Genomic DNA, 24,168 nt, shown 5'->3' with positions numbered 1-24,168 from the left:
ATAGATTTAATTTTCTTCCTAGTAGCTGATATGGTGCTGTATTTTGGTTTTAGGATGAAAATAATTCTGATAATACGCATATTTTCATTGTTGCTGAGAGGTGCTTACACAGAACCAAGGACTTTCAGCTACTCATGCAGCCCGGCTGGCAAGAAGGCTAGGGATGCACCAGAAGCTGGGAGGGGACAGAATGAGAACAGCTGGTCCAGACTGACCAAAGGGATGCCCCATAGCATATGGCATAGTGCTGAACAATAAGAGCTGAGAAGTCTGGCTGGGGAGGGCGACAGCCACTGCTTGGAGTCTGGCTGGATATCAGTCAGCAAATTTTGTATATTTATTTGTATATTTATTTGTATTTTGTATATATCTTTGTATATTTCTTAATCATATTTTTTATTTTCCTTTCCTTTTCTCTCCTATTAAACTGTCTTTATATCATCCTCTTAATTCCTCCCCCCTCCCCTACTTTTTTTTTTTTTTTTTCTTTTTCCTGATTCTCTCCCCCATTCCACTATGAGGAGAAGTAAGCAAATGGCTGTGTGGTGTTCAGCTGATGGAAAGGTTAAACCACAACACTCCAGTCTATGCTAAATTAGGATTCTAGTTTTGGAGCATATAAAATAGAAAAAAAAAAAAAAAAAACACTATAGTGTGACTATATGAAACTACAGTGTAAGAATAAGTATATTGTTCCCAAAGTATTTGTTTTGCTTGTGTTGTCTTTTTTTTTTTTTTTTTTTTTTTGAGAGAATAGATTTAAAAAGTAGTTACACATATCTCAACATGACTTATAAGCTCTTTAAACAGCCTGAGAAATAAGAAAATATAAGATCAGGAGCAATAATATTTTTTCCCAGTTACATAAAACAGCTGCATATCAGAAAAAATTTCTTCATGCTAAGATTTGGAACAGCTATTGTGACACTGAGACAGAATTGTTGAGTGTAGGTGAAGGTAGAGAATACATTCATCCTATCTCACTTGAGGCAGATGCACAGATAAGAAACGATGGGTATTCACTGGTCAGCTCACATAGTACTGATTGGTGCCTCTGTGTGTGCTAGCCATCCACAGGAAACTCACGAAAAAGAAGCAGAATACTCATCCACTTACGCTGAGCATCACTGACCTCTGGCTAGCTTTGTGAGGCATTTAGCAACAGCATACAATTGCTCTACAGGGGAAAACAGCTCAGCATTGTTCTAGCTCAGAGCCCACGCACCTTAAAGGAAAGAAACTGTGAGTTGCCCTTGTTTCTTCCTATGCTCTTCTGCTTTGAAAATGTTTTTTGTCTTTTAACCAAAGGATTAACTTGTGTATCAGTGTGGTTTTGTTCTTACAGTGTAGCTTTCTGCTATGGTTCAAAACATTTGGATTGCATTAGCAGTAGGTCCATAAAACTGCCATACCCCATTGGGCAGCCTCTCGGCCTACAGCAAATGCTCATGCCTGTCTTCTTAAACCATTTTCTTCCATTTCTCACTCTAAGCAAATCAATAGAGCCTTCACTTTTGTGTGTGTGTGTGTGTGTATGTGTGTGGCTATTTCCTTTGTATGTGTCTTTTGCACTGCCGATTTGTATTTCTGTGTAGAAGTCATGTACTAAAACAAAAGTGCAGTATATTTTTACACTTAATAAACCAATGCAAATAGCTTCCTAAGTAACTATCTTTACAGAGAACTTTCGTGGTTCCTATTAGAGATATATTTTGTTTCTGTGAAACTTCTGGTTGCATATCTGGCAAGGGAAAGAATCAAATTAATGTGCTATTAAAATAAATTGAGCAACATGCTAATTATTGCCAGAAACAGATTACCAAAACCAGATTGTATTCATTTAAATCAGATAAGTACTTCCTGCTACATGTAACTGTTTTCTGTTGTTGTGAAGACAGACTTTGAAAATTATCTTGACAATGCCATTTGACAACTGCTTCACACTTGCTTGTAAAATAACTGTTTCAGGTCCTACCACTGTGCCCCATTTTACTCACTGCAATTGGCCTCATACTCCAAAGCACTTCAAAAGAAGGTAGAGACTGGCAGCATGAAAATTGAGCTATCCAACATGCCTGCACCTTAACTGTAGTCTTGTAAGTGATTTTCTGAATCATGCACACAGCAACTGTCATACATTTCCATTAAAATATATTGTAAGAAAACAGATGGTCAAATGAGAAAGGATAACCGGTATAAGGCTTATGTGCATTCTCTACAGTGTCACGGTCACTGAATGAAGACCTGGCTCATGGTAGATATTTTTAGCTAATTATAGGAATAGATAATTATTTGATTATTTACAGAACTGAAAACCAAATTCTTCAGTTCTTCCTCCCATGTTGTCTGACCAAGAATCTGTCTGTGCTGTGAGCTGGATTTTCAAACCGGTTTTTCAAATCTGTCTAAATGATTAAGAAGCTTATGTCCCAATTTCAGAAGCAAAGTATTAACTTGCTAACTCATGTCTGATTGGAGAAAATATAAAAATAAAGACATTTTTTTCTGCACCATAACCATGCATGCTTTATTTGCTTGTTTTTGTTTAACCTGTAGATTTTCTTCTTATTCAAATAAAAAAGGCAAAAAAGCTTAAAGTGCTATTTAGCACATACTGTCTAGCAAGATTTTTGTAGGACTAATTAGCATTAAGTGTTCATGTGAACAGAGTACTCCATTCTCAAACAGAACACGTCTGTTCAACATTTTAAGATATTGGGCATTCACAATGACCCATTGGGAATTGGGTCGTTCCCAATACTATAAATACTGGAAGTTCATGTGGCTTGCTCCATTCTGTTCTGTTTAGACAGACAACCCATGAAATTTTCTAGAGATGCCTGAAAACTAATGGAACTGTGCATCTTTTCTCTCAAAGTAAAAGCCCTAGGAAGTCCCTCAATACTCTCCAAGCAAGCCTTAGAAAAAAAAAAAACATAAGATTTTTTGGCTTTTTTTTTTTTATGCAAGTTTTCTCACTTTGTCCTCCCTCTAGTTTAGACTTTGTGCTTTTAAGCTCCATTCCACACCAAAATGCCTAGAGAGGGAAAGAAAAAAAAAAAAAAAAGTTATATAACTTCAGAAATATTAAGTTCTTCATAATTCTTTTGTTTCCAATACTAAGAGTAACTAGTAATTGTTGGAAGTATTATATCCTTATAGTTTGGCTCATGCTATGTTATAGCTCTAGATATCTGAAAAGAGCTAAATATTCAGAAGAAAGCTATCTGAAGCAAAATACCCAGTATTTAAGGTAGGAAAAGTAGAATTTTTACTCTGGTTACTCCATGACAGAAATCAGCATTCTGGTGAGCTTTTTAAAAAAAAGTAGATGTTTGGGCAAAAGCACTTTTTTTCTTTTTCTTTTTCTTTTTCTTTTTCTTTTTCTTTTTCTTTTTCTTTTTCTTTTTCTTTTTCTTTTTCTTTTTCTTTTTCTTTTTCTTTTTCTTTTTCTTTTTCTTTTTCTTTTTCTCTTTCTCTTTCTTTTTCTCTTTCTTTTTCTTTTTCTTTTTCTTTTTCTTTTATTATAACATCTTTCCGAATTTTTATTCCATCTTAACTTTCAAAACTAATCAAGGAATCATTTTTCTCAATCAGATGTACATCTGCTTCTACTGTTGCTGCTTGCCATAAATCACAAGCCACCGTTCGCTATTTTGGGTATCACAAATACATTTTTGTGGATTTCAAATTGAGAGCAACCTACCATAGATATCTATTTGATTCAATGTTTGCAGAATTCTTGGTAATCGGCACAGTAAAACATCAGGATAAAATTAACTTTAGAAAATAAAACAGTTTGGCTCACTACAGATATATAGGAATAGCTAAAATTAGGTTAAGGCATTTTAAACTGGACTGAATGTGTACACTCCCTTGAAAAGAGAAAGCTTTAAATTTTTTGTGTATGAATTTAAGGCCAGTCTAAAATGAAAACACAAAATAGAGTGAAGATGATAGAAAGCTCAGAAGCAATTGGCATACATAAGGTTACAAGGCCCTGCTATTTGACAAGTGGCTGAACATTAGCAGAGAAGAAAAGACCATTTTTTATTCTCATTATGGCTGTTTTAACTAATAAAAAGTAATGGCAGTAGACAATGATAGAAATAGAGTAAATGGAGAAGTTATAAACTCTATTTGTACTTCCAAATTATGGAACTACTAAGGCTCCGATTAGGAAATATAGGGCAGAGACAAGCAGACAATTGGAAAATTGATTGAGTCATCAACATAAAAGACATGGCAATACAATAGCTGACAACTCTGAAACAGTCTTTAGAGTTTTATATTTCTCCAACAAAATTGCAAAACCAAACTTAAATAGTGTGTGTGTTTTCAGATGTACTTATTTTCATATCACCATTTGTGACCAAGAGTTTCACAAGACCTATAATATCGAGATGTGGTTTTGACAGATTATCTTCAAACTTTATGCTTGGTTTGTAGAACTTAAACTTCACTTCAAATTTTCACAGAAATACAGATCTTTACATACAAATTCTATTACTGAGTGTACAGATGGCAGTGGTAGAACAATGTACACAAAAACCATAAAATCATAGAATCACCAAGGTTGGAAAAGACCTTGAAAAATTGTTCAAGTACATGTGGAGATTTCATTAGCACCACCTTTGAAAACATGACCACACTATACACTTTCTGATGCTGGTCACAGTCATCATCACATCTTTGAACACAGTACTCCTGCCAAAAGTGAAGCATTTTCTCTTTGAATAGATGACACCACAATTTATTTTCTAGCTTTCCAAAAAGTTTTTTTTGTTTGTTTGTTTGCTTTGTTTTGTTTTGTGTTTTTTTTGGTTTTTTTTGAGGGTGGCAAGAAATATGTACATCTAGATTTTTAAGACTCTATATTCCTTTTATCCTCACAGGCTCATTTGAAGATCTGCATTTCCATGAGTCAGGAACCAAGAGCATGGAGTAAGTATTATACCTGAACATTTGCCAACCTCTTTGGCACTCTATACTTAACAGCTACTGCATTTTGTTATTGATGTTAATTTTATCCTTTACCTATGCTAAAAGTTACACGGCAGCCTCACAGTCGTCTCAAATCTTCTGTAGTCTGTTACTGCTTTCTACCTTAGTTCTTTCTGAAACTGTAATCTCCTGCCTCACCTGGGTCTCAAATCATTGCTCCAGGAAGATTTCTGAAGGGTGTCCTTAACTCTACTACATTTACTTCTATGTTTACATGCATTGAGCATATAAACCTCATTCCTCTGTCAGAGCATTTCATGGAGTTTAAAGAAGGCTGGTCACACAACACTAGTGACAGTGCTGATGGGATGCCATTAGGCAGTGAAGCCAGGCACAATTTGCGTGCAAAAAATGTGCAGACCTCAAGAGAAAGGTGAGCCCAAAGATCTTCCCATACCTGGGAAAAGCACCTGCAACACCCTGAAGTTAGCTTGTAGGAAGCTCTGGTATTAAGAGCACAGATGGGCACAAAGTCTAGGCTTGATTCTGAAGCCAGTTTAAATGCACTGAATGCATGGCCTGAGTTAGTTAACCAAAATCATACAGGAACTCTGTATCCCAGTATGCAATGAAAGGTTTCTGAATCCCACTCTGATGTCCTTCACCAAGAAACACTGCCTCCCATGTCTCTTTCCAACAAGGACATTCAAAGATAAGTTTTATTCAAGCTGTTCCAGAATCACATATTAGTGGATAGATCTACAAGTATATTTAAAATAACCTGAATCCACGTTCATTTATTTTTTCCACTGATAATAAGCAGACTTCCTATTCAGCAGCAGCCAGAAGTTTTTGGAGGGTGGTAGGTGCTACTTTTTAACTTTGTTCTGGCTGGGGTTCATCAGTCAGGATCACCTCACATTTCCACAAAGGTCAGAGGACCTGTAATTTCTGCTTACCACCCCCATAGAAGTGATAAGGATCTGTGACAAAGTTTTTTCCATAGAAGAGCTCGATCTTGCTTCATTAAATTGGTCTGAGTATGGGCTGCTGTTCAAAAACCCTCTGAACTTTTCCAGTAATTAGTTTGATGTTTACTGAATGTAAAATGCTGATTTTCACAGGAAATTTTGATTATGCAAACTTTGAGAACTAGCTTTTTTGTTGTTGCTGCTGTCTTTAAGCACTCCAGCCACCAAGAAAAAGTTACTTCAGAAATATCCTGTAGCTACCAAATCATGTGAAGAAATTAGCTGAAAGTACTCACTTTCTACTCACAGCTCACAACTGATAGCTATGCACCCAAAGCAGCTCACTGTTTAACCACCTACCTGAGTATTGCAGGTCTCCATCTAAAAGTAGCTTTGTTAGACTTGCCTGGGTTTAGATGCCTCTAGAAACCAAAGACATTCAGTTACGTTTTATGCGGGGACGGGTGGGAGATGAATTTGTGGGTGTGTAGGAACATTAACATAATAACCTAGAACAAATGCATGTTCTAGCAAGAAACTTGATTTTTCTTTTTTTTCCCAGCTTTTTGCAGGAAAAGAGAATTTGTATAATGGCTGGTATCAGTTCATACTGTCTGAAAAATGATATCTAGGCTGCACTTAAGTTTTCTTGTTCAGCTGGGGGAAGGGAAACTTTCAATTCTCAGAACTGAGGCTTAGCTAAATGAAGAGGTTTCATAAATATCCATTTTCTGAGCTTTCACAGAAAATAGAATGGATGTTGTAGGGAGTTAGACTTTCAAAGGACGCTAGACTTGGTAACAGAAAGGGGCAAATCTGATAGTTCCTGAGGTCATGACAGATCAATCGGATATATTCTTTGCTTTTATATGTGCTAATTATGTAGCTAGTCAGCTCTCCATTCTAGCTTACCTACCTTTTTTAGGGTTGACTGATTAGTAGCAGGCCTTACCCTATGTAAGTCTACAATTTTGAGCAAGTTTTAAAAAAATCAAAAATTTTTAAAATATATGAATTTGGACCTTGAGTTACAGCACTCTACAAATACCCAATTTTGGTAATCACCGAATGAACTACTGTAGTCTCTAGATCTGTTGGCAGTAAAACACATGCCTGGCAAACTGGCCAGTATAATATTCGTGGGAGAAAAAAAAAAAAAAAAAAAAAAACAAAGTGTATAAAGTCATTTAGCAATTCTAGTATCAGAGTTATATTCAGCATAATAATAATATATAAAAAAAAGGAATTAAAAACACGTAAGAGATGTACATATTTTGTCTCCTAACTTAAGGAAAAATAAAGCCATTTATTCCCTGTAACTTGGAAATCAATGGGAAGTAAATACTTAAACACCTTTAAATCCATGGGCTTAAACTATGTTAAAGTCAACATACACTTTCATCCTTAAGCAAAGTCATTCCTCAGATTTCTCCCAATCGTGTTGCAGCCAGCCTTCTAGCACAAGGAGTAAAGGTATAACCCAATATTCTTGATATTTTTAATTAAGACTGAGAAGGAAAATAATGTGTGAAATGGTACCATCTTTGTACAAGATGAAAGAACATCAGAGAACACATAACCTTTGCTGTTCACTTTTTTACATATGGTCATTCTGTGGATGCAGCATAGGAATTGGGGTGACAGTTTCTGGAAGAGCATACTAGCCTTCTTTTCTATTTTGTTTTCTCGTAAAGCTGACCAGAAGGAAAGAAGTACATAGAAAAGAATATGTGGCTAGTTTTATCCTCTTCAAGGTCTTATAACAACCATACAACACATCACTTTAAAAACATTTTTAAATGAACAAGACGCCCTCAAGGCTGAAGACTACTGAAACCTCCCATGCTACATAAAACACATCACTTTCGGTTTCAGCTAGGGCCCCTGCTGTGGCTTCTCTTTTGAAGTGCTCACAGGTAGGGGCAGCTCAGCAGAGAAAGCCCTGCTGGTTTTCACCAAGGAGCCTGAACCCAGAGAGCTTACTTTATGCATGTTCTGGAAAAACTCCTGCTGAGCAGCAGGCAGAGGTATTCAAAGAGAAGGGTGATGGGTACATTTGAAACACTGCAATTGATTAAATGACATTTTGCATGGGAAAGAGGCTCAAATTTAAGCTAAGGTCTTTACACATAAGAGCAATAAACTGAATTTAAACTTGTGTTTTAAAGCTGGTGGCTTACCTTTGCTATGGGAGTAAACTTTTAACTACACCTGAGATTGAAGATGTTGTGGTGTCACTAGCCTTTGAAGAAGATACAAAGATAGCTCTCTGCAATGAGAAGCAAGTTTTTAAGTCAACTTCCAACTAAGCTACAGCAAATTTAAAGCCTATGTTTTAAGCTAGCAGGTTTCCTTGTCTGTGGCTGAGCTTCAGCCCTAGCTGCAAGTACTTCAAAGGCATAGATGCCTCAGCTGTAAATGTAGCTGGAAGGTGCCAGCTTCATCACACCCTAGGTTTTACAATATAAAGTTTTCCAGCATCAGTTATAGAACTGTACAAATTTTATTAAACTACAAGTTATGGACAACATTAATTTGAAATTTTGAAAGAAGTTTTAGTGGAAAATACAGCTATGCTCTAAATATTATTTAGATAAAGTAGGTGTTTGTCGCAGAGAAGGGCGACAAAGCTGGTGAGGGGCCTGGAGAACAAGTCCTACGAGGAGCGGCTGAGGGAGCTGGGCTTGTTCAGCCTGGAGAAGAGGAGGCTCAGGGGCGACCTTATCGCTCTTTATAGGTACCTCAAGGGAGGCTGTAGCGAGGTGGGGGTTGGCCTGTTCTCCCACGTGCCTGGTGACAGGACGAGGGGGAATGGGCTTAAGTTGAGCCAGGGGAGTTTTAGGTTAGATGTTAGGAAGAACTTCTTTACTGAAAGGGTTGTGAGGCACTGGAACAGGCTGCCCAGGGAAGTGGTGGAGTCACCATCCCTGGAAGTCTTCAAAAGACGTTTAGATGTAGAGCTTAGGGAAATGGTTTAGTGGGGACTGTTAGCGTTAGGTCAGAGGTTGGACTCGATGACCTTGAGGTCTCTTCCAACCTAGAAAATTCTGTGATTCTGTGATTCTGTTTTAGCATTTGTGAATTATTTACATTTGTCACAGGTCTTCTTTTCCAAAAGACCACAAATATACCTCTTGTAGTTCTCTAAGGTGCTGCCTTTTATTAGCACGTCAGGTAGAGCTGTTCCTATGATCAGTCAAGGCTTCTGAAATATTTATATCAAGGAATTATTTCACAACCTAGCCAAGTACAGTGTTCACTGCAAAAAGGCCGGTGCTGCTATGCAGAGGGATAACTTTATTGCCCAAGTTTTGTTGCACAAACAGCACTTTGTGCAAACCACTGAGTACCTGGAGGGAGAACAAAGAGTGAGATTGTGGCTTTTGCTTCTCTATAAAGTATGGTGAGGAGACACTGTCTTCAAAGGAAGCATTTTCTGAAGAAAAGCACAGACTTTATAATATTGAAAAAGAAAAAAAAAAAAAAAAAGAAAGAAAAATAAAAGGTTCTTATGATACATTTCTAAATGGTGTCTCCTAGATTAATCCACAGACCCCTCCTTATCTTCTCCCTGATTCATGAGTATGTATGTCAACCATTTTCCTCTGCCTTGTGAATTTGGAGTCAGGAGAGGATCCAGACCTGGCCAAGTGAAACAAAAAGAAAACTCCCTGCTGGTTCATTGCCTGCAGGGGGTATTGAGCCAACAGGAGTGGAAAAGTATCTTAAGAATAGGCTTTTAGGGGGCTGACAATTCCATTTTTAAGTCATGGGTTTTTATTTCCTCTGAAATGAAGCTTTACTTTTAAGAGTTTGCCCTTTTATTTTTAATGAAAATACTAAATCAATGATTTACAGCCTTCCTGACAACAAAAACTTCTCAAGATTTCCTTGGTGAAGTAGCTTTATTTTACTTTGTCTCAATTATTTGGTGAACAAAACATTCTAGTCCATTTGGCTTTAGAAACACAAAAAAAGAGAGAGTGGAATGAAATCAGGAGAAAAATAAATAAATTAAACTGGAGACAGCCACATGCTTCCTAAGAGTACTTTTTACATACTCATTACACCTCCTATTTCCTCGCTTCTTCCTCTGGGCAGGAGGCAATACACCGTTTTACTAGCCCTTTGTGAGAAGCAATACAGTGTTTGCTATCTGGCCAGTCTGGAACTACTGTCAGTTAAGCAGTTAAGCTGCTCTGTGCAAGAGACATTAAAGAGTATCTCTTATTCCATAATGGGGTTTACATTTTGTCTACAGCTGTGAAGCTTTTTCAGTCTTTTTAACAAGGACAGCACAATGTCTTTGGAGGGATTATATGCTTGCCCTTTTCTTACTGTGGCTTAAAGTATAATAGGGAACTATGGAGTAAATATAATGCTGTAATTAACTGGAGTGGCTCTGCTGATGTTATTAACCATGAGCATGTAACTCAAGTGGCTTCTGAATAGCCACAAAACCCCAAGAGTGAAATACAGCTCTGTATTCACTTCATAGCCATCTGTTATTTTTAGAGGATGCTGGATTTTCCCGTTAATGCTGAAAGTTTTAAAGTAAGGCGCTGCTATGAGACATTACAAAATGCTTTTGTAGATGGTGCATGAATAGGGGAGCAGGCAAAAATGATAATTCACTGATTCTAAACTTTAATTTAACTGTGTCACAGCAGAGGCATGCTTGTAATGCTGATTACCCATTTTTTTCCCAGTGCAATATTCCTTTCCATTCTAATTCATCCTTCTGAGCAGCCTATGTACATCTAACATAACTATAGCCTGCATTATGAGGGAGTGGAAAACATACAGTTCAAAGCCATTATGGCTCTCTCTGCTCTGCAGTACAGAGGCCAGTTGCAAGAGTTGCAGCTACATTAAGGTCAATGTTCCAGCAACTGGTAGAGCATCTGATGCTCCTGTGGTTTTGATCTGATGATTTCCTTCCCATCTGCTTTCCCTCTCATACTAAACTTTTATATTTCAAAAAATGTATGCTTATAATGCTTCTAAATTCACAGGGGAGCACATTAAAAATGCTTGATTTTTAAGATGCTTATGTCAATTCTAGACCCTAAGAAAACATGGCAGGAACTGTAGCTGTAAAGCTTTAGCAGTCATCAGGCCTTATACTTTTAGCACAGAATTGGAAATTCCTGATTTTTTTTTCTATTTCCCTATTATATGCAACATTACTCTGCTTGTATACCTAAATGGAAGATATTCCATGACAAATCATTGAAAATGTGAAGTTGGTCACAACAGGGAGCTGATCATTCAAAGGAATCAAAGGAGTGCTAGATGGACTTCTGCATTTTCCTTTATAATACTATGACCAAAAAGTCTCAAGTATCCAGCCAAGTACTCACAAGTGTATGTCAAACCACTGTTAGTTACACAGAAAGAATTGGGGACTGAGACGAGAGCAGTCAGTAGAAATCTGGAGGCAGTTGATAATGAGTGTAGAGACAGAACTGTGGAGCATTGTTTAAATTTTTGGGTTACAGTCAGATCTGGTACTAGAGTTTGAGACTGAAGGAACCAGACCTTGTTTATCACAGGACTCTGCAAGGCATTTAGGGTTAGATGAAGGGTGCTACTGATGTAGACAAAGAACTTTTTTTTCAGTTTGGGTAATATTAAAATCACTATTAAGTAGTATAGTGTTCTCAGATAGGAAGAACTGGAAAGGTTGTTGTGTGGCTGAATGCTGCTGGAAGCCTTGGGGCCCAGATGACAATTCTTGTCAGCAAATACTTATTATTGGAACTGAACTTAGTACATTGGTGGGTTTTACCAGAGCCAGGAAGAGGGCTGTCCCAAGGGTCAGCAAGCTGGGAGCTGAGGAGCATGACAGAGCTGTCAGGCAGGAGGCTCAGCAGCCAGGGCCCATTCTGCCATCCCAGGCAGGTGAGCAGGACATACTGAGGGTCCCAATCATCAAGCATGGAGCTGTGTTAGGGTTATGATCATAGCTGGTGAGAGTAATCAGGGTCAGACAGCCCAGTGATTACTGAGCAGCTCCAATGTGATGAAATAGGTTCAAGATCAGGCTGGGAAGTCTTTGTGTAGGTGGGGTCTGAATCAACAGAGTCCATGGCCAGACATGGACATGGCTGTGACTGATGGGAACTGACAATTTGGTGACATAGTTCATTGGGTAGGGTCTGATGTCTCTGGGCTGAGCTGACATGAGGCTCCAGGCCCATGAGCAGGGGTGGTGAGAGGCTCCAGGTGTGGCTGATCAAGGCCATTAAAACCTGTTATTGCCTTCAGGGCCCAGACAACAGAAGATGATAAGTTGTTTGCAAAGGTCTCTAAACTGTCTTTAAGGTTCCAAATCAGAATTGAGGTTTGAGGCCTAGATTGAAGCTTTAAGCTGTGTCAGATAAACCCCACAGAATCTGGATATGGTCTGACAGGAACAGTATGGTTAGGTAGATAGGAATTTTCCTGTAACCTTATTTGGCTGTAGATCATTCATTAGATTATGAGTTAGTGGAATGTTTATGATCCTGCCATAGACTGCAGAAGTAGCAGAGGTGAAGTAGGTGTTTTTAGAAGTTTATGTCATTAAGTTAGCACTATTGATTTTTAACAAGTAGCCTGTTATGCTCTCCCCAGGTACTAAAACACTCTGTCTCTGCTCCTCTAAGCAATATCTAACAGCAACTTAAGTTGCTACATGCAGGAAGAAGCACAGAAATAAAAATAAACCATTGACCATAGCTGGAAGTTAACTAGCCCAATGTGGATCCAAAGCCCACACCTGGTCTGATTCCAAGGCTATTTCACACCACAAAGGATGGACAACTTGAGGACTCTTTAAATTTTATCGCCTTCAAATTCCTGTGCACCACAGACAAACTTGACCTAGAAACTTTATGCTGCTCCATTATGAACATACAGAGTGCTCAGTTATTGACAGAATATTTATTTATTTGTGGTTCCTGGAATCTGTTTCTGCTTCTGTTGAATGGTCTTCAAGGAGACAAAAACTTGGATAGGGATTAAGTATTAGGCTGCAGTTAACAGTGATGATGTCAGAAACCTTTTCTAAAAGGATTGTTGTGCTGCTTGTGAAATGTATCTGGGTTTCATCTTTGCCATCTGCCAGGGTAAGGCACTTATTCACAAAGACTTCAGAAACAGCATAGGCTATGCCAACACAATCCCTGTCCTTTAGTAAGCTTTTCATGTAGACATCCAACGTTTACCTATCTACATGTCTGTAGCTGTCAGGCAAGGTGGCCTGAAATCCCACGAAGCCACAAGATCAGGCAGCTGGCAGCACCAAGCAGATATCCAGATATCAGAGTGGAGCACAACTAGAAAAGAACGGTCAAAAGCAATAATAGGGATATTCTAGGATTAATTAGGAACAGAAACTTATAGGAACATAGGGCTGGACAAGTTTTTACATCAGGATGGATAATCAAGAGAGAGAGGGAAAGGGGGGAAAGAAAAAATCTCTAAAGTTGATTTTTTTTTTTTTTAATATTCAGAGGCACTTGGCTACAGCTAGAGAAAATCCAGTCTTTTCAAGCATGAATGCTTACAGTAAGTCAATAGCAGGTTAATTCAAACATGTAATTTATATTTCAGGATCCCAATCTTAGTGGCATGAATGTTTAAATAGGCAAATATATCCCATTCAGCAAAGCACCTTCTCTTTCTTCTAAACTGCATCATTCCTTAATTTTTGTTTGTTTGTTTTTGTTTTGTTCTGAAATATTGATTGTAGTTTTTCTAAATATATATATATAGTTTGGCATTTGCTCATGTAAGCATATAAATGAAAAAAAATGTAAACAATAACTGAAAAAAATACTATTAATGCTCGCTTTCATTTTAACTTAGAAATGTTACCACCATATGTACCTTTAACGCATCATGAAAATCATCCCTGGGAGAATACATGGAGCGGCCATTTTCATCCAGCTCTAAACAGTATTTCATTGGCAACCTTTAACTGTGGTGTAACATTTGATTCATAGATATTAAGGACATGGATATAGGTTTACAGTGCAGTAGCAGTAAGCTGGAGTCCTTTTACATATTTCCTTTCTGCTTTGGACAGGATAATTTTATTTTTCCTGAGTACTAAAAGCCATACTTTAGGCTAGACTCTATGTCTATGGTGTAAGGATCAACCATTTCTACTTTTATTTTATATGGAGATTATTCCACCTCGATTCAGATGGAGTGAAATTAAACTAAAATCTGCTTACCTGTCAGCTCCTTCCTGGCAGCAGATGGACAGGGAAGGACAGAAATGGCATATTCTTTCAGTTCCATATGGTTAAGTGTCTGTCACATGTAATGGGTTTGCTCAGCTTGTTTTACAATTTGCTGTTGTAGAGCAGAAGTAAACCATCCATATTACAGCAAAAAGGAGGGAATTTTGATTCTGATACTTAAGTCAGAGTCAAAGGTCTTCTGAAACAGGAGGTTTGCCTGGGGCTATGGTAAAATTGCCAGACTCCCATATATGCTAGAAAGGGGTATATGTAATGACAACACCCCGGGCAGTTCTGGTTGCACAGTCCTGGTTCCACAGTGCTGGCAGGTAGCTTCAGCCAGCACTACATGCTCTGAGATAAGATGTCATCTGCCTTCTTCTTGTCTGCTCCCAGGGTATTGCTCATCTGTGCAAGAGGAAGGAGATGATAAACCTTCAGCTTCTCTGCCTCCTCAGATTAAATATTTTGGTATTCTTTAAGCAAGTGGAAAGCTAGAAGGCTTTGGATTCCTTTTTCACTCCAAAGCACTAGGGAGAGAATTATGAAGTTAAATATTTTTCCTCAGACAACCCCTTATGTACAGGGATTTGCACTTGTCATTGCAAGATGCAAGGGCATCTTGCAAATAACCAGAGTATCCTAATGTATGGACTTAAAAAGCCAGAAAAAGCCAGTAAAAATAACTTGGTAGGTAGCTACACAGAACACATCTGGAAACAATACTGCTTTTAGAAGGCAACAGAAAAATAAGTTAAAATCTATATATGAACCTTTTGAAAGACATATATTACAGGCAAAATTGCCTTCAGAGGGAATGTTTTCAAATTTTGCAAGTCTTCAGAGAGTATCTGTTACCAGAATCTTCAAAAAAAAAGTAAAACATATTTGCTTCCCATTCATATCTTTGCTCTTCATTCCAGAAGAAACTCTCTACCATTTAGATGTCAAAAATCCCAAGGGGCTGCACAGAAACAATGGAATATGAAAATGAAAATAGTCATGGTGATGCAACCCTACACCTCTAGGAAGTATTAATATCATCCTAGGACCAAATTCAGATGAGGCGTTATACTTGAATTACACTGATTTCTATGGTCACAAATCACGGTGCTTCTAACAGAGTGACCAGCAGGGCTAGGGAGGTGATCGTCCCCCTGTACACAGCTCTGGTGAGGCCGCACCTCGAGTACTGTGTTCAGTTTTGGGCCCCTTGCTACAAGAAGGACATCGAGGTGCTTGAGCGGGTGCAGAGAAGGGCGACGAAGCTGGCGAGGGGCCTGGAGAACAAGTCCTACAAGGAGTGGCTGAGGGAGCTGGGCTTGTTCAGCCTGGAGAAAAGGAGGCTCAGGGGTGATCTTATTGCTCTTTACAGATACCTTAAAGGAGGCTGTAGCGAGGTGGGGGTTGGTCTATTCTCCCACATGCCTGGTGACAGGACGAGGGGGAATGGGCTTAAGTTGCGCCAGGGGAGTTTTAGGTTTGATGTTAGGAAGAACTTCTTTACTGAAAGGGTTGTTAGACATTGGAACAGGCTGCCCAGGGAAGTGGTGGAGTCACCATCCCTGGAAGTCTTTAAAAGACGTTTAGATGTAGAGCTTAGGGATATGGTTTAGTGGGGACTGTTAGGTCAGAGGTTGGACTCGATGACCTTGAGGTCTCTTCCAACCTAGAAAATTCTGTGATTCTGTGATTCTGTAATGTATATCTTTATTATTATGTCACTATAAACCATTTTATATGCATTAAGGTATTCCCTCAGTCTTGCTCATTCATGTTACTGTTTAAGTACTTAGATTTAAAAATATGAAAACCATATCCACATGATATATTTGGTTCATCAGTGCTTTTCCTGATCTTCTCATAGAATACATGATGTCAGGTGAGTTTGGAAAAACTCACTGAGAGACCATTTTTATTCACGCTTAATAAACATTTCTATTTCAAGCCACTGTTAGCCTAATCTCCCTACTCTGTATTATGCCGTGACAGAGCTGTTATTATAGATAAGAAAGTGCTTGGCATAAACATGCACAGTAATATGAACAGTAACCACAGGTACTGAAAGCCTCCCACTAGCATTTTTCCAAGTGTCAAATGTCTGTGGTTACCTTTCAGGTATCCAAGGTCCCTGCCCCTCCTGACAACATATGTTCAGCCAGCTTGACAGTTTTATTAGGGGTTCATGCTGCTGGCCCTAAGTGTTTGCATTGAGGTGACAGAACTGGTTGCTATCCTTAAACAAGTACATATTGTATAATATAATATACAATATTTATATTCTAATGTATATAATAGATACTATATGCAGAGAGAGAGAATATATTTATTCTACTTTTTTGTGTATATATATATAAATGATCTGTATTTGATATATTTATACATATGCAATGTGTACATGTATATATAGAGACTATATATATGTATATATATACACAAGGTGCTGCCTTTTGCATTGTATTCCTTTAAGGAGACATACAGGAAGGGTAAGGCATGGAGGAGGCAGCCCCATGGTTCATACTCCTTTCTTCAAGGGCAAAGTGTTCGTGCCATACCTCCCTGAGGAAGCTTTGCAATGTGGTTCGTATTATATTGAAGCATTTGGCTTGAAGTGTCCCAAAACACTGTTGCTGTTTGAATATGTTTTGCCTGATTTGATAGCAGAGTTCTGGGGAGGAATCTCTGCCAAACTCCAAATCTTTTCCAGGCATTTCTCTGCACAGCATGGTGTCACGCACAACAACAAAACATAAATCTACATTTTGCAACAGTAATTTCTTAAAAGGGCCAGTCTTTGTAAGTGTTTGCAAATAAGGTTGAGTAAAATCTTTCCTTCTCCTTAAAGATCACAAAGCCTGGCTTTAAATGTGCCTTAGCATTATCCCATCTTTTTCTTCAGACACAATGGGTTATCATTTTTCTCTCCTTTTAATCTCTTTCAACCCATGCAAAATCACCTGGCTAGGATTCATTACAGCCACTCCAAGCCAGATGAGGCAAATAAAAGTGTCTTCTGTGCGTCTTAATTGTCAGTCTGAATACCTGTATTACCCAGTAGTAGAGAGATGGGAATGATAACATGTTCACCAAAGGAGCTGTTTCCTGATAAAGGTAGCTTTAAAATCTTTTAATATATTGTAAGTGGAGTTTCAAAGAGCTGGCATTTTGCTGATTGCTAATGCAGTTTGGCACTAAGGAAATGTTTCTGTTCAACACTTCTAAAATCCATATTTAATCAATAGGATAAGTAATTATTGTTCATTTTACTTGTGTTTCTGTGGGTTTATTTTAACTGATATTATGGTGATCGGTTGGTATGTTTATACATCTATATATATCATTTTAAATGTTGCCAAGGAAACCTACAGCACTTTTTTTTTTTTTTAAGAAAATAATTCAAATGAATTGTGCCAGTCAGAATTCAAATCATTTTGTAAATGAACTGTTACATAATTATACTAAGAGAATATAGTCTATAATATTTATTATTATGCTCCTAACATTCACTTTAGGTTAAAAAAAAAAAAAAAGATATACTTGGAGTCTTGGAGGATCACAGCTGAAGTCATTTAAAGATGTTAATCATATAAGCATCTGTTTTAGGCAGCTTTTTGTCTGATGTCACTGCACTGAGCACAATGCTTCCACAGATGATCTTATTACTGATTCATAAAAACTGACCTTTACAAATTAAAACAAACCAAAAAAAAAAAAAAAAAAAAAAAAAAAGAGAGCTAATTTCCAGGACAGTGTCTGGGACTGATTTCAAAAAAGTGGTTGGGCCTCTGCGTCAGACCTGCAGGATGCTTATGTGTCTGCATTCAAAATCATCAACAAAACACGAGATGCAAAGGTTTTCACTCACTACCTCCCACAGGTAGGCCAATGCCTAAACAGTCTCTAAGCTGTGGCTATCTCCCCAAAGAACTTCCCTCAAATTTTAGTGCTGAGTACAGTGTCATATGTTGTGGGACATTCCTTTGGTCAGCTGGGGCCAGCTATCCTGCTCTGTCCCCTCCCAACACCTGGGGAACAGAGAGGGAAGAAAATTGAGCCTTGACACTGAGCAGTCACTGCTCAGCTACAGCCAAAACTGTGGAGCATTATCAACATTGTTTGAGCCACAAAGCCAAAATACAGCCCCATATGGGCTGCTGTGAAGATGATTAACTTCATCCCAGCCAGACCCAGTATGGCACACTGCAAATTATCTCAAGTACATAGAAAGGTAACTGTGCTGGCCCAAAACTACCTCAAAAGGACTTAGAAGATCAATGTGTGTCACAGGCAATTTGGAGTACAGAGGCTCCATGTTAGCCTGTTAAAGGTTCTAAATAACCCTGCTCAGATGTTCTTCCCACGTGTACCTCCTACCCACCACTGGCATCAGTCCCAAAATTACTGTTTCCTCCTCTAAGTGGGATGGTAGCAGTAGGAAAGCTCTCCTGCTGTCCTTCTGCACATAATTATGGGATTCAGGAAAAGGAAGATTTGGACTCATATCCTCCTGAGCTCCAACAGGAGGCCAGGCAGGGTGTATTCAGGCACCCAAAATGTCAATGCATCCCCGTATTGAGGCAACTTTGAAATTCTCTTCAGTAGTGAGCCAGATTCAATCAAGCCAGATTCACGATCTCTCTTATTTCCTGTCACTTCCAAATGTGAACTAACTCTCTTCTATGCACTCCCTGAGAGGTTTTTTTGAGTGTTCTCTGCTGTTAGATTTAAACATTACTTCTGGCCTACTGACTTCAGTTGTGCTTAATCAGGGCCACAACAGCAGTGGCCAAGCCTCCTCCTAAGCCAAACCCTACTGCTAGGTAACAATGTCTGTAGAGAAAGATGTTACCAGAAAATGAAATGAACAGTATGATGCACTTTCAAACCACCTCATAACAGAATGGCCTTGCGATTGCAACATCCCCAAAATCTAATCACGCTGCCATGTGCAGTGCACACAGCACATTTAGACACAAGTCAGGAAACAAACTGTGTTTTGAATGACACCGTCCCTTATTAATTGCCCTGGTAAACATTTTTATTCAGAAAATTACTTCAAGGCATGGATTCAGATAATCAGAGTGAAAAATACTAGGATCCTTCTTTTGTGTTAAGTAGACAATAAAATGTAATACTTATCTCTTTGTATAGTACTAATGATACAAAGATTGCTTTCTCTTTCCTGACAAGTACCTAAGCTTTCACACCAGGGACTGACCCCCTTCAGATGCTTACAGTATCACAGGGTTGCATACTCCATGAGTTCCTCCTTTCCTTCTAACCAAACTTTTTTTTTTTTTTTTTTTTTTTTGCCTTCAGCTTACTGTTTTGTTCCCTATTTGTTGGTGGCATCTACATCTTTTCTTGTTTTCTGCATTCTTTGACTTTACAATTGTGAATCATCTAGCACAGCGAAGATCCATTCTTTGAGACAAGCTCTCACAAATTTCTGCCAAAACAAATAAATATGCAAATAACTGCAAAAGTAAGTAACTACGGAAACAAATAACCACAACAATGTTTAGCCAATAGGGAATTGCTTCTGAATACTTTGGGACGAATGATGGCATTTACAATCTCTCGTGAAGAAAAATTTGACACAGGAGTATGGGAGGGTGTTTGGAATGTAGTAATTGATGGAACAAAGCATCAGGCAATATTGAACTGCTTCATGTAAAGTACTGCAGGCAGAGGAGAACCGATGTGATAGCTATTTTTGTTCTTATTTCATTGTTGAAATAGAAGAAAAGAGAGAGAATAAAGGTAAAAAGAAAAGGATTTGTCTCTCTTTTACCGTCAATATTTCAGCTATTGATTTAGTCATTCTTTACTCCTGGCAAGTAAAATTTACCCTAGTAATTATCCCCTTAAATGCTGGGAAGTAAGTAAACTTCCAGATGGAGTAACATAGCTACAAATTTTGTGACTCTGGGAAATTCTGAGATTTTGAAACAGGAACTTTTATACATCCAATTCGTCACGAATTAATCATAACTTATTGCAGGGAATTCATCAAGAGGAATTCAGCTGACATTAATGTAAATGTTATTTTTATTGCTTTAGGTGCTCCATTACAGTTTGTCTGCAGTAAAATATTAGTCAGGAAGCCTACCCTAGATTTTCTTCTTGGTATGTCTTCTGGCCATACACAATGTAACCTGGATCTTGAGCTAAATAGGTTTTGCTGATCTCTCTGTGCCACTAAAGTGCCCTGTCAAAGACATGCAATTTAGGTTTCTGTATCTGGGCAATCTCAAATGAGTAATAGATGAAAAATATTCTAAAACATAGCCAGATAAATGAAATTCTACATATCCCTTAAGTTAGAAGTGAAAGGGTCTTAAAGGCATAGAAAAAAAAAAAAAAAAAAAAAAAAAGCCTTTTGCAGAAGGAGGGAGCAATGTCACTGTAGTATTGACCAGAGAATGAAGAAAATTCCGTGAAAGAAAAAATGCATTGGCACTGTAATTAGACACAGGGATTTAAGAAATGGCATATCTGTATTTCAAAGCAAAAAATGGCGAAGTGGGCTTTTTGTAATCTTTTTAGGCAAGGGAGGAATTTTGTTAACATAGGTCACCCAAAAAGTGCAGAATGTCTCCGCAATCTGAACCCATACGCTTCTGACTAATTGTGTCCCATTAACAGTATTAGTTACCTTTAACATGTCTGTGGTTCTGAAGGACTTATGTAGGTAACCAGCAAAAGAGGTATTCAACCTCAGTGCTGCATCTCACATGCAGAAAAAAAGAAAAAAAAAAAAAAAGGAAAAAAAAAAACATACAAAGGGGACTAAAATAGTTTCCTGCTGCAGGCAAAGGAGAACTTGCAGAAGATCACTTTTCAGGTGCATGTTGGGAAATTCACCATGCAAAAGGGTTGGTGACAAATGCTACAAATTCAAGCACACAAAAATTGCATTCACTGTATTTATAACACTTATATGCAGTAGGCATTTGCATTTGTAATACATACTTCAGTAAGTGGAATTGGGAAAAGTTTTGCAGAGAATGAAATTGTTCTCTTAAAGGAAAAACAAACAGTTGATATACATGAATATTAAAGAGAATAGAGCTGACAGACATCAGTTACTGTTTGTATTTTTGATGTTCTAGAGAGATAACTCAGCAGTAAAAATTTAACCATTTATACTTCTAGTAGCTGGAGAATACAACAAGATTTTTAAAACTCTTGACTGGCAAACTGAGAAATAGGCAAAGTCCAAAATTCTCTACAGTTATAGCCACTGCTCAAAAATATCTCTCATGCCAAACAAAATCAAGTCTTCTCCTTTTGGATTTGTGATCATTAGTATTTGCATGTTGACAGAAAAATTATTTATCAATGTGCCCATTCAAATATTAATTAAAGGATTATTTTTTTAATGAATTTTGGAGCATATTTATAATGAAAAAAATCAAACTTGATTTGGTATTACTAACTATAGGATCTATTATGAACTTAGAGTAAACTGGGCAGGACTGAGCCCCAGTGAAATCGTTCAAGAGAACATGACCAACTTGACTATTTGTAGGCATTATTTAGCAAGATAATCCTAACTCTTTTGCTGCAAACACTGAAGTCTCTTGTAGTTAAATGGTAAAAGTTGAAATCTTCTGTGTTTCAAATTACTTTATTTTACATGAGTAAAATTATGTGATCTGTTTCTACATAGGGCTCAAGAGCAACCAGAAGTGGAGGACTAAGAGAACAGGTCCCTGTTACTTTGATACATACATGGCTTGTGTTTAGCAAGTGTTTTAGTATCAGAAGAGATCTTAGATAGGTGACCTGGGTTTTAATTCCTATTCAGCTGTACAAAACTTTAATAAGTACTGTACAGTAAAGAAACCAAAGCACTGGATGCAGGATTATAGTGTTTGGGGTATTTTGTTGTTTATTTTTTTTTACAAATCAGAAAGAAAGAAAGAAAGGCCAGCAAATATATTCCACCAGAGGGTGGAAATGTTTGAGGGAGAAAAAGGAATCATTTACATAAATGTGTTTCCCAGCCTTGAAAATTTGAAAACTCACATTTCTTTCCCATTTACTGCTACTTGCTAACAATAGTCTTTGTTCAATGTGTCAGAGCTAACAGGAAGACCAGAGTACAGTGCCTGACAGATTCAAACAGCATAAAGAAAACTATACCAAAAAACAGGTAAGTGAATAAATTACCTTTTAAGGCATCCATAAGTATCTTTAATAAAAGCTTTAGTTTTCATACACCCCTGTTTTAAGCAGCAGACAGCAAAGACCAGATTAATCTAGTGTGGTTTACATACTGCTAGCTGAACAGGAAACCACTGAGCTTCACTCTGTTTGAAAGCTGCTGCTAACCTAAATTATGTTGTAATTCCAAGAGTGGGTCCTCAGAAAGTAGGTAAAATAAGTGTGTATTACTGTACTCCTGATGTGATCCCTGTCTGCATATTCACTGTAAAATAATAATTCTTCTTGTTGTTTCTGAATACTAAGTACTGCTACTGTGAAGATCTATACATGTTTATGTTGCTGGACAGACTGATCCAAAGTCCAGTAGGTAAAGAGGGTGATTGTGAGAAAACTATCGTCCACAACACCAGGATTAGGTCAAGACCTGTCAATGCATTTCTTCTGTACTCAATATGTCTCATATATTCCCTGTGTCTGAGTAATAGCAGGATGGAGGAATGCCATGTCAGAGTTGGGGGAAATCATGATACCTGTGGGGGTTGGCAGAAGGGGAAGGGTGCCACATGCAGTGGTACAGCTGCACGCTAAAAGAAAGATTTAGGTCCTATCTCTCCAAGCAAATTCATCCCTGAAATGATAAACTGAAGATGCTGTCAATAAGGCAGATACAATATTTATGCCTAAAATTAATATTAGCAATATCAGTAGTGTTCTCTATAGCTGCACCCAATTTGGGGCTGTAAATAATTAAAAAAAAAAAAAAAAAAAAAAGTACAGTTTGACCAAAAATGTTGAATTTCCATGTCTATGGAATTGTTTTTCAAATGTAAATTATTATCCTTGCAACTTTCATTTATTCTATTAAACTAGATTGTATGATTGTATGTAAAGTTTAATAGAGCAATGGTAATTTCTAATATTTAAATCGATTTTTTTTTCTTTTTTTATGTTCTTAGGTCTTGTCCAAACATACTTGCAGAAATGAATCTGGAAATACATCCAAAAGGTAAAATTCATTCAGTACTGGAAAAAAAAAAAAAAAAAAAAAAAAAAAAAAGAATTGTAAGAAAAAAAGGAAAAGAAAGCTAACTTCTTGGATACCCACTAATGAAAAAAAAAAAAAGTGTTTATTTCCAGGCTGCTCCAAAAAAATGTTGGCTTCATGATGCTATATACTGAAAAAAAAACTTACATAAGTTATCTTCTTGCTGGAAACTGAAAATATTACATTGGCTGCTGACTTCTAGAAAGCAGTTGAGGGAATTTAAAAAGACTCACCTGTTTTAAAACAATCACTTTTGTTGTTGTTCCAAAACAATGGGATAATGACATACGAGCTCTAAATCTGATTCCATGACAGTTATGGTCAAAGTTAAGCATGTGTTTAATTCCCCGTGACTTCATAAGTAAAGCACTGCTTCTTCTCAAGTCAGTGGAAAATGATACCATATTTCACACCTTTAGCTGAGCTTACAGATATTCAATGCAAAGCATACAAAATTATCTAACTAAATAGGTGCATAATCAGATAAATCTATTTAGTATACCATATATTTATTGTGTTATGTGAAGTTTTCTTAAATGTATATCAGTACAATACAGAAGATTTTGATTTAAGTCTGGGAAAAAAAGTAAAAGTGGTTCTGGAAAAATAAAACCCAACAGTCTAACATCTTACTGCAGGTCTTTTATTCCCTGTGGATAACTGAGATATCACAAAAGCTTAACATAACTGGCATTTATTCACATACCTTTTTCACAGTCTCTGAGGAGAAGCCTGCCTAGCCTTTTCCTTGGTCTTGGAATTGAATCTGTGCAATTTATGAAGGTTCTGCTTGTCTTGC

General features: G+C 37.5%; 1 protein-coding gene and 1 long non-coding RNA gene across 2 annotated transcripts in view; one reads left to right on the top strand and one right to left on the bottom strand.

Moving 5' to 3' along the window:
* The first annotated feature begins 1,126 nt into the window (after positions 1-1,126).
* The window catches only part of CLNK (cytokine dependent hematopoietic cell linker), a 59,432-nt gene continuing 36,390 nt past the window's right edge, over positions 1,127-24,168 (top strand). Inside the window, exons 1-4 of the mRNA XM_084517519.1 lie at positions 1,127-1,242; positions 4,896-4,944; positions 22,239-22,310; positions 23,281-23,330. Of these exons, the coding sequence (XP_084373645.1) occupies positions 4,940-4,944; positions 22,239-22,310; positions 23,281-23,330 (127 nt within the window). The 5' untranslated portion in view covers positions 1,127-1,242; positions 4,896-4,939. The remainder of the gene's footprint in view (positions 1,243-4,895; positions 4,945-22,238; positions 22,311-23,280; positions 23,331-24,168) is intronic.
* On the bottom strand, positions 2,499-24,139 carry LOC311435945. The gene is made up of 6 exons (XR_014692502.1): positions 24,076-24,139; positions 14,141-14,557; positions 13,127-13,237; positions 8,096-8,184; positions 6,276-6,337; positions 2,499-3,037 (listed from the first exon to the last, which is right to left on the bottom strand). It is a non-coding gene; the product is annotated as an uncharacterized lncRNA (long non-coding RNA).

Source organism: Aythya ferina, assembly GCF_964211825.1.
Source record: "Aythya ferina genome assembly, chromosome: 4".
NCBI lineage: Eukaryota > Metazoa > Chordata > Aves > Anseriformes > Anatidae > Aythya > Aythya ferina.
The sequence above is the reverse complement of the archived record's forward strand: the minus strand, read 5'-3'. Positions and strand labels throughout refer to the sequence as shown.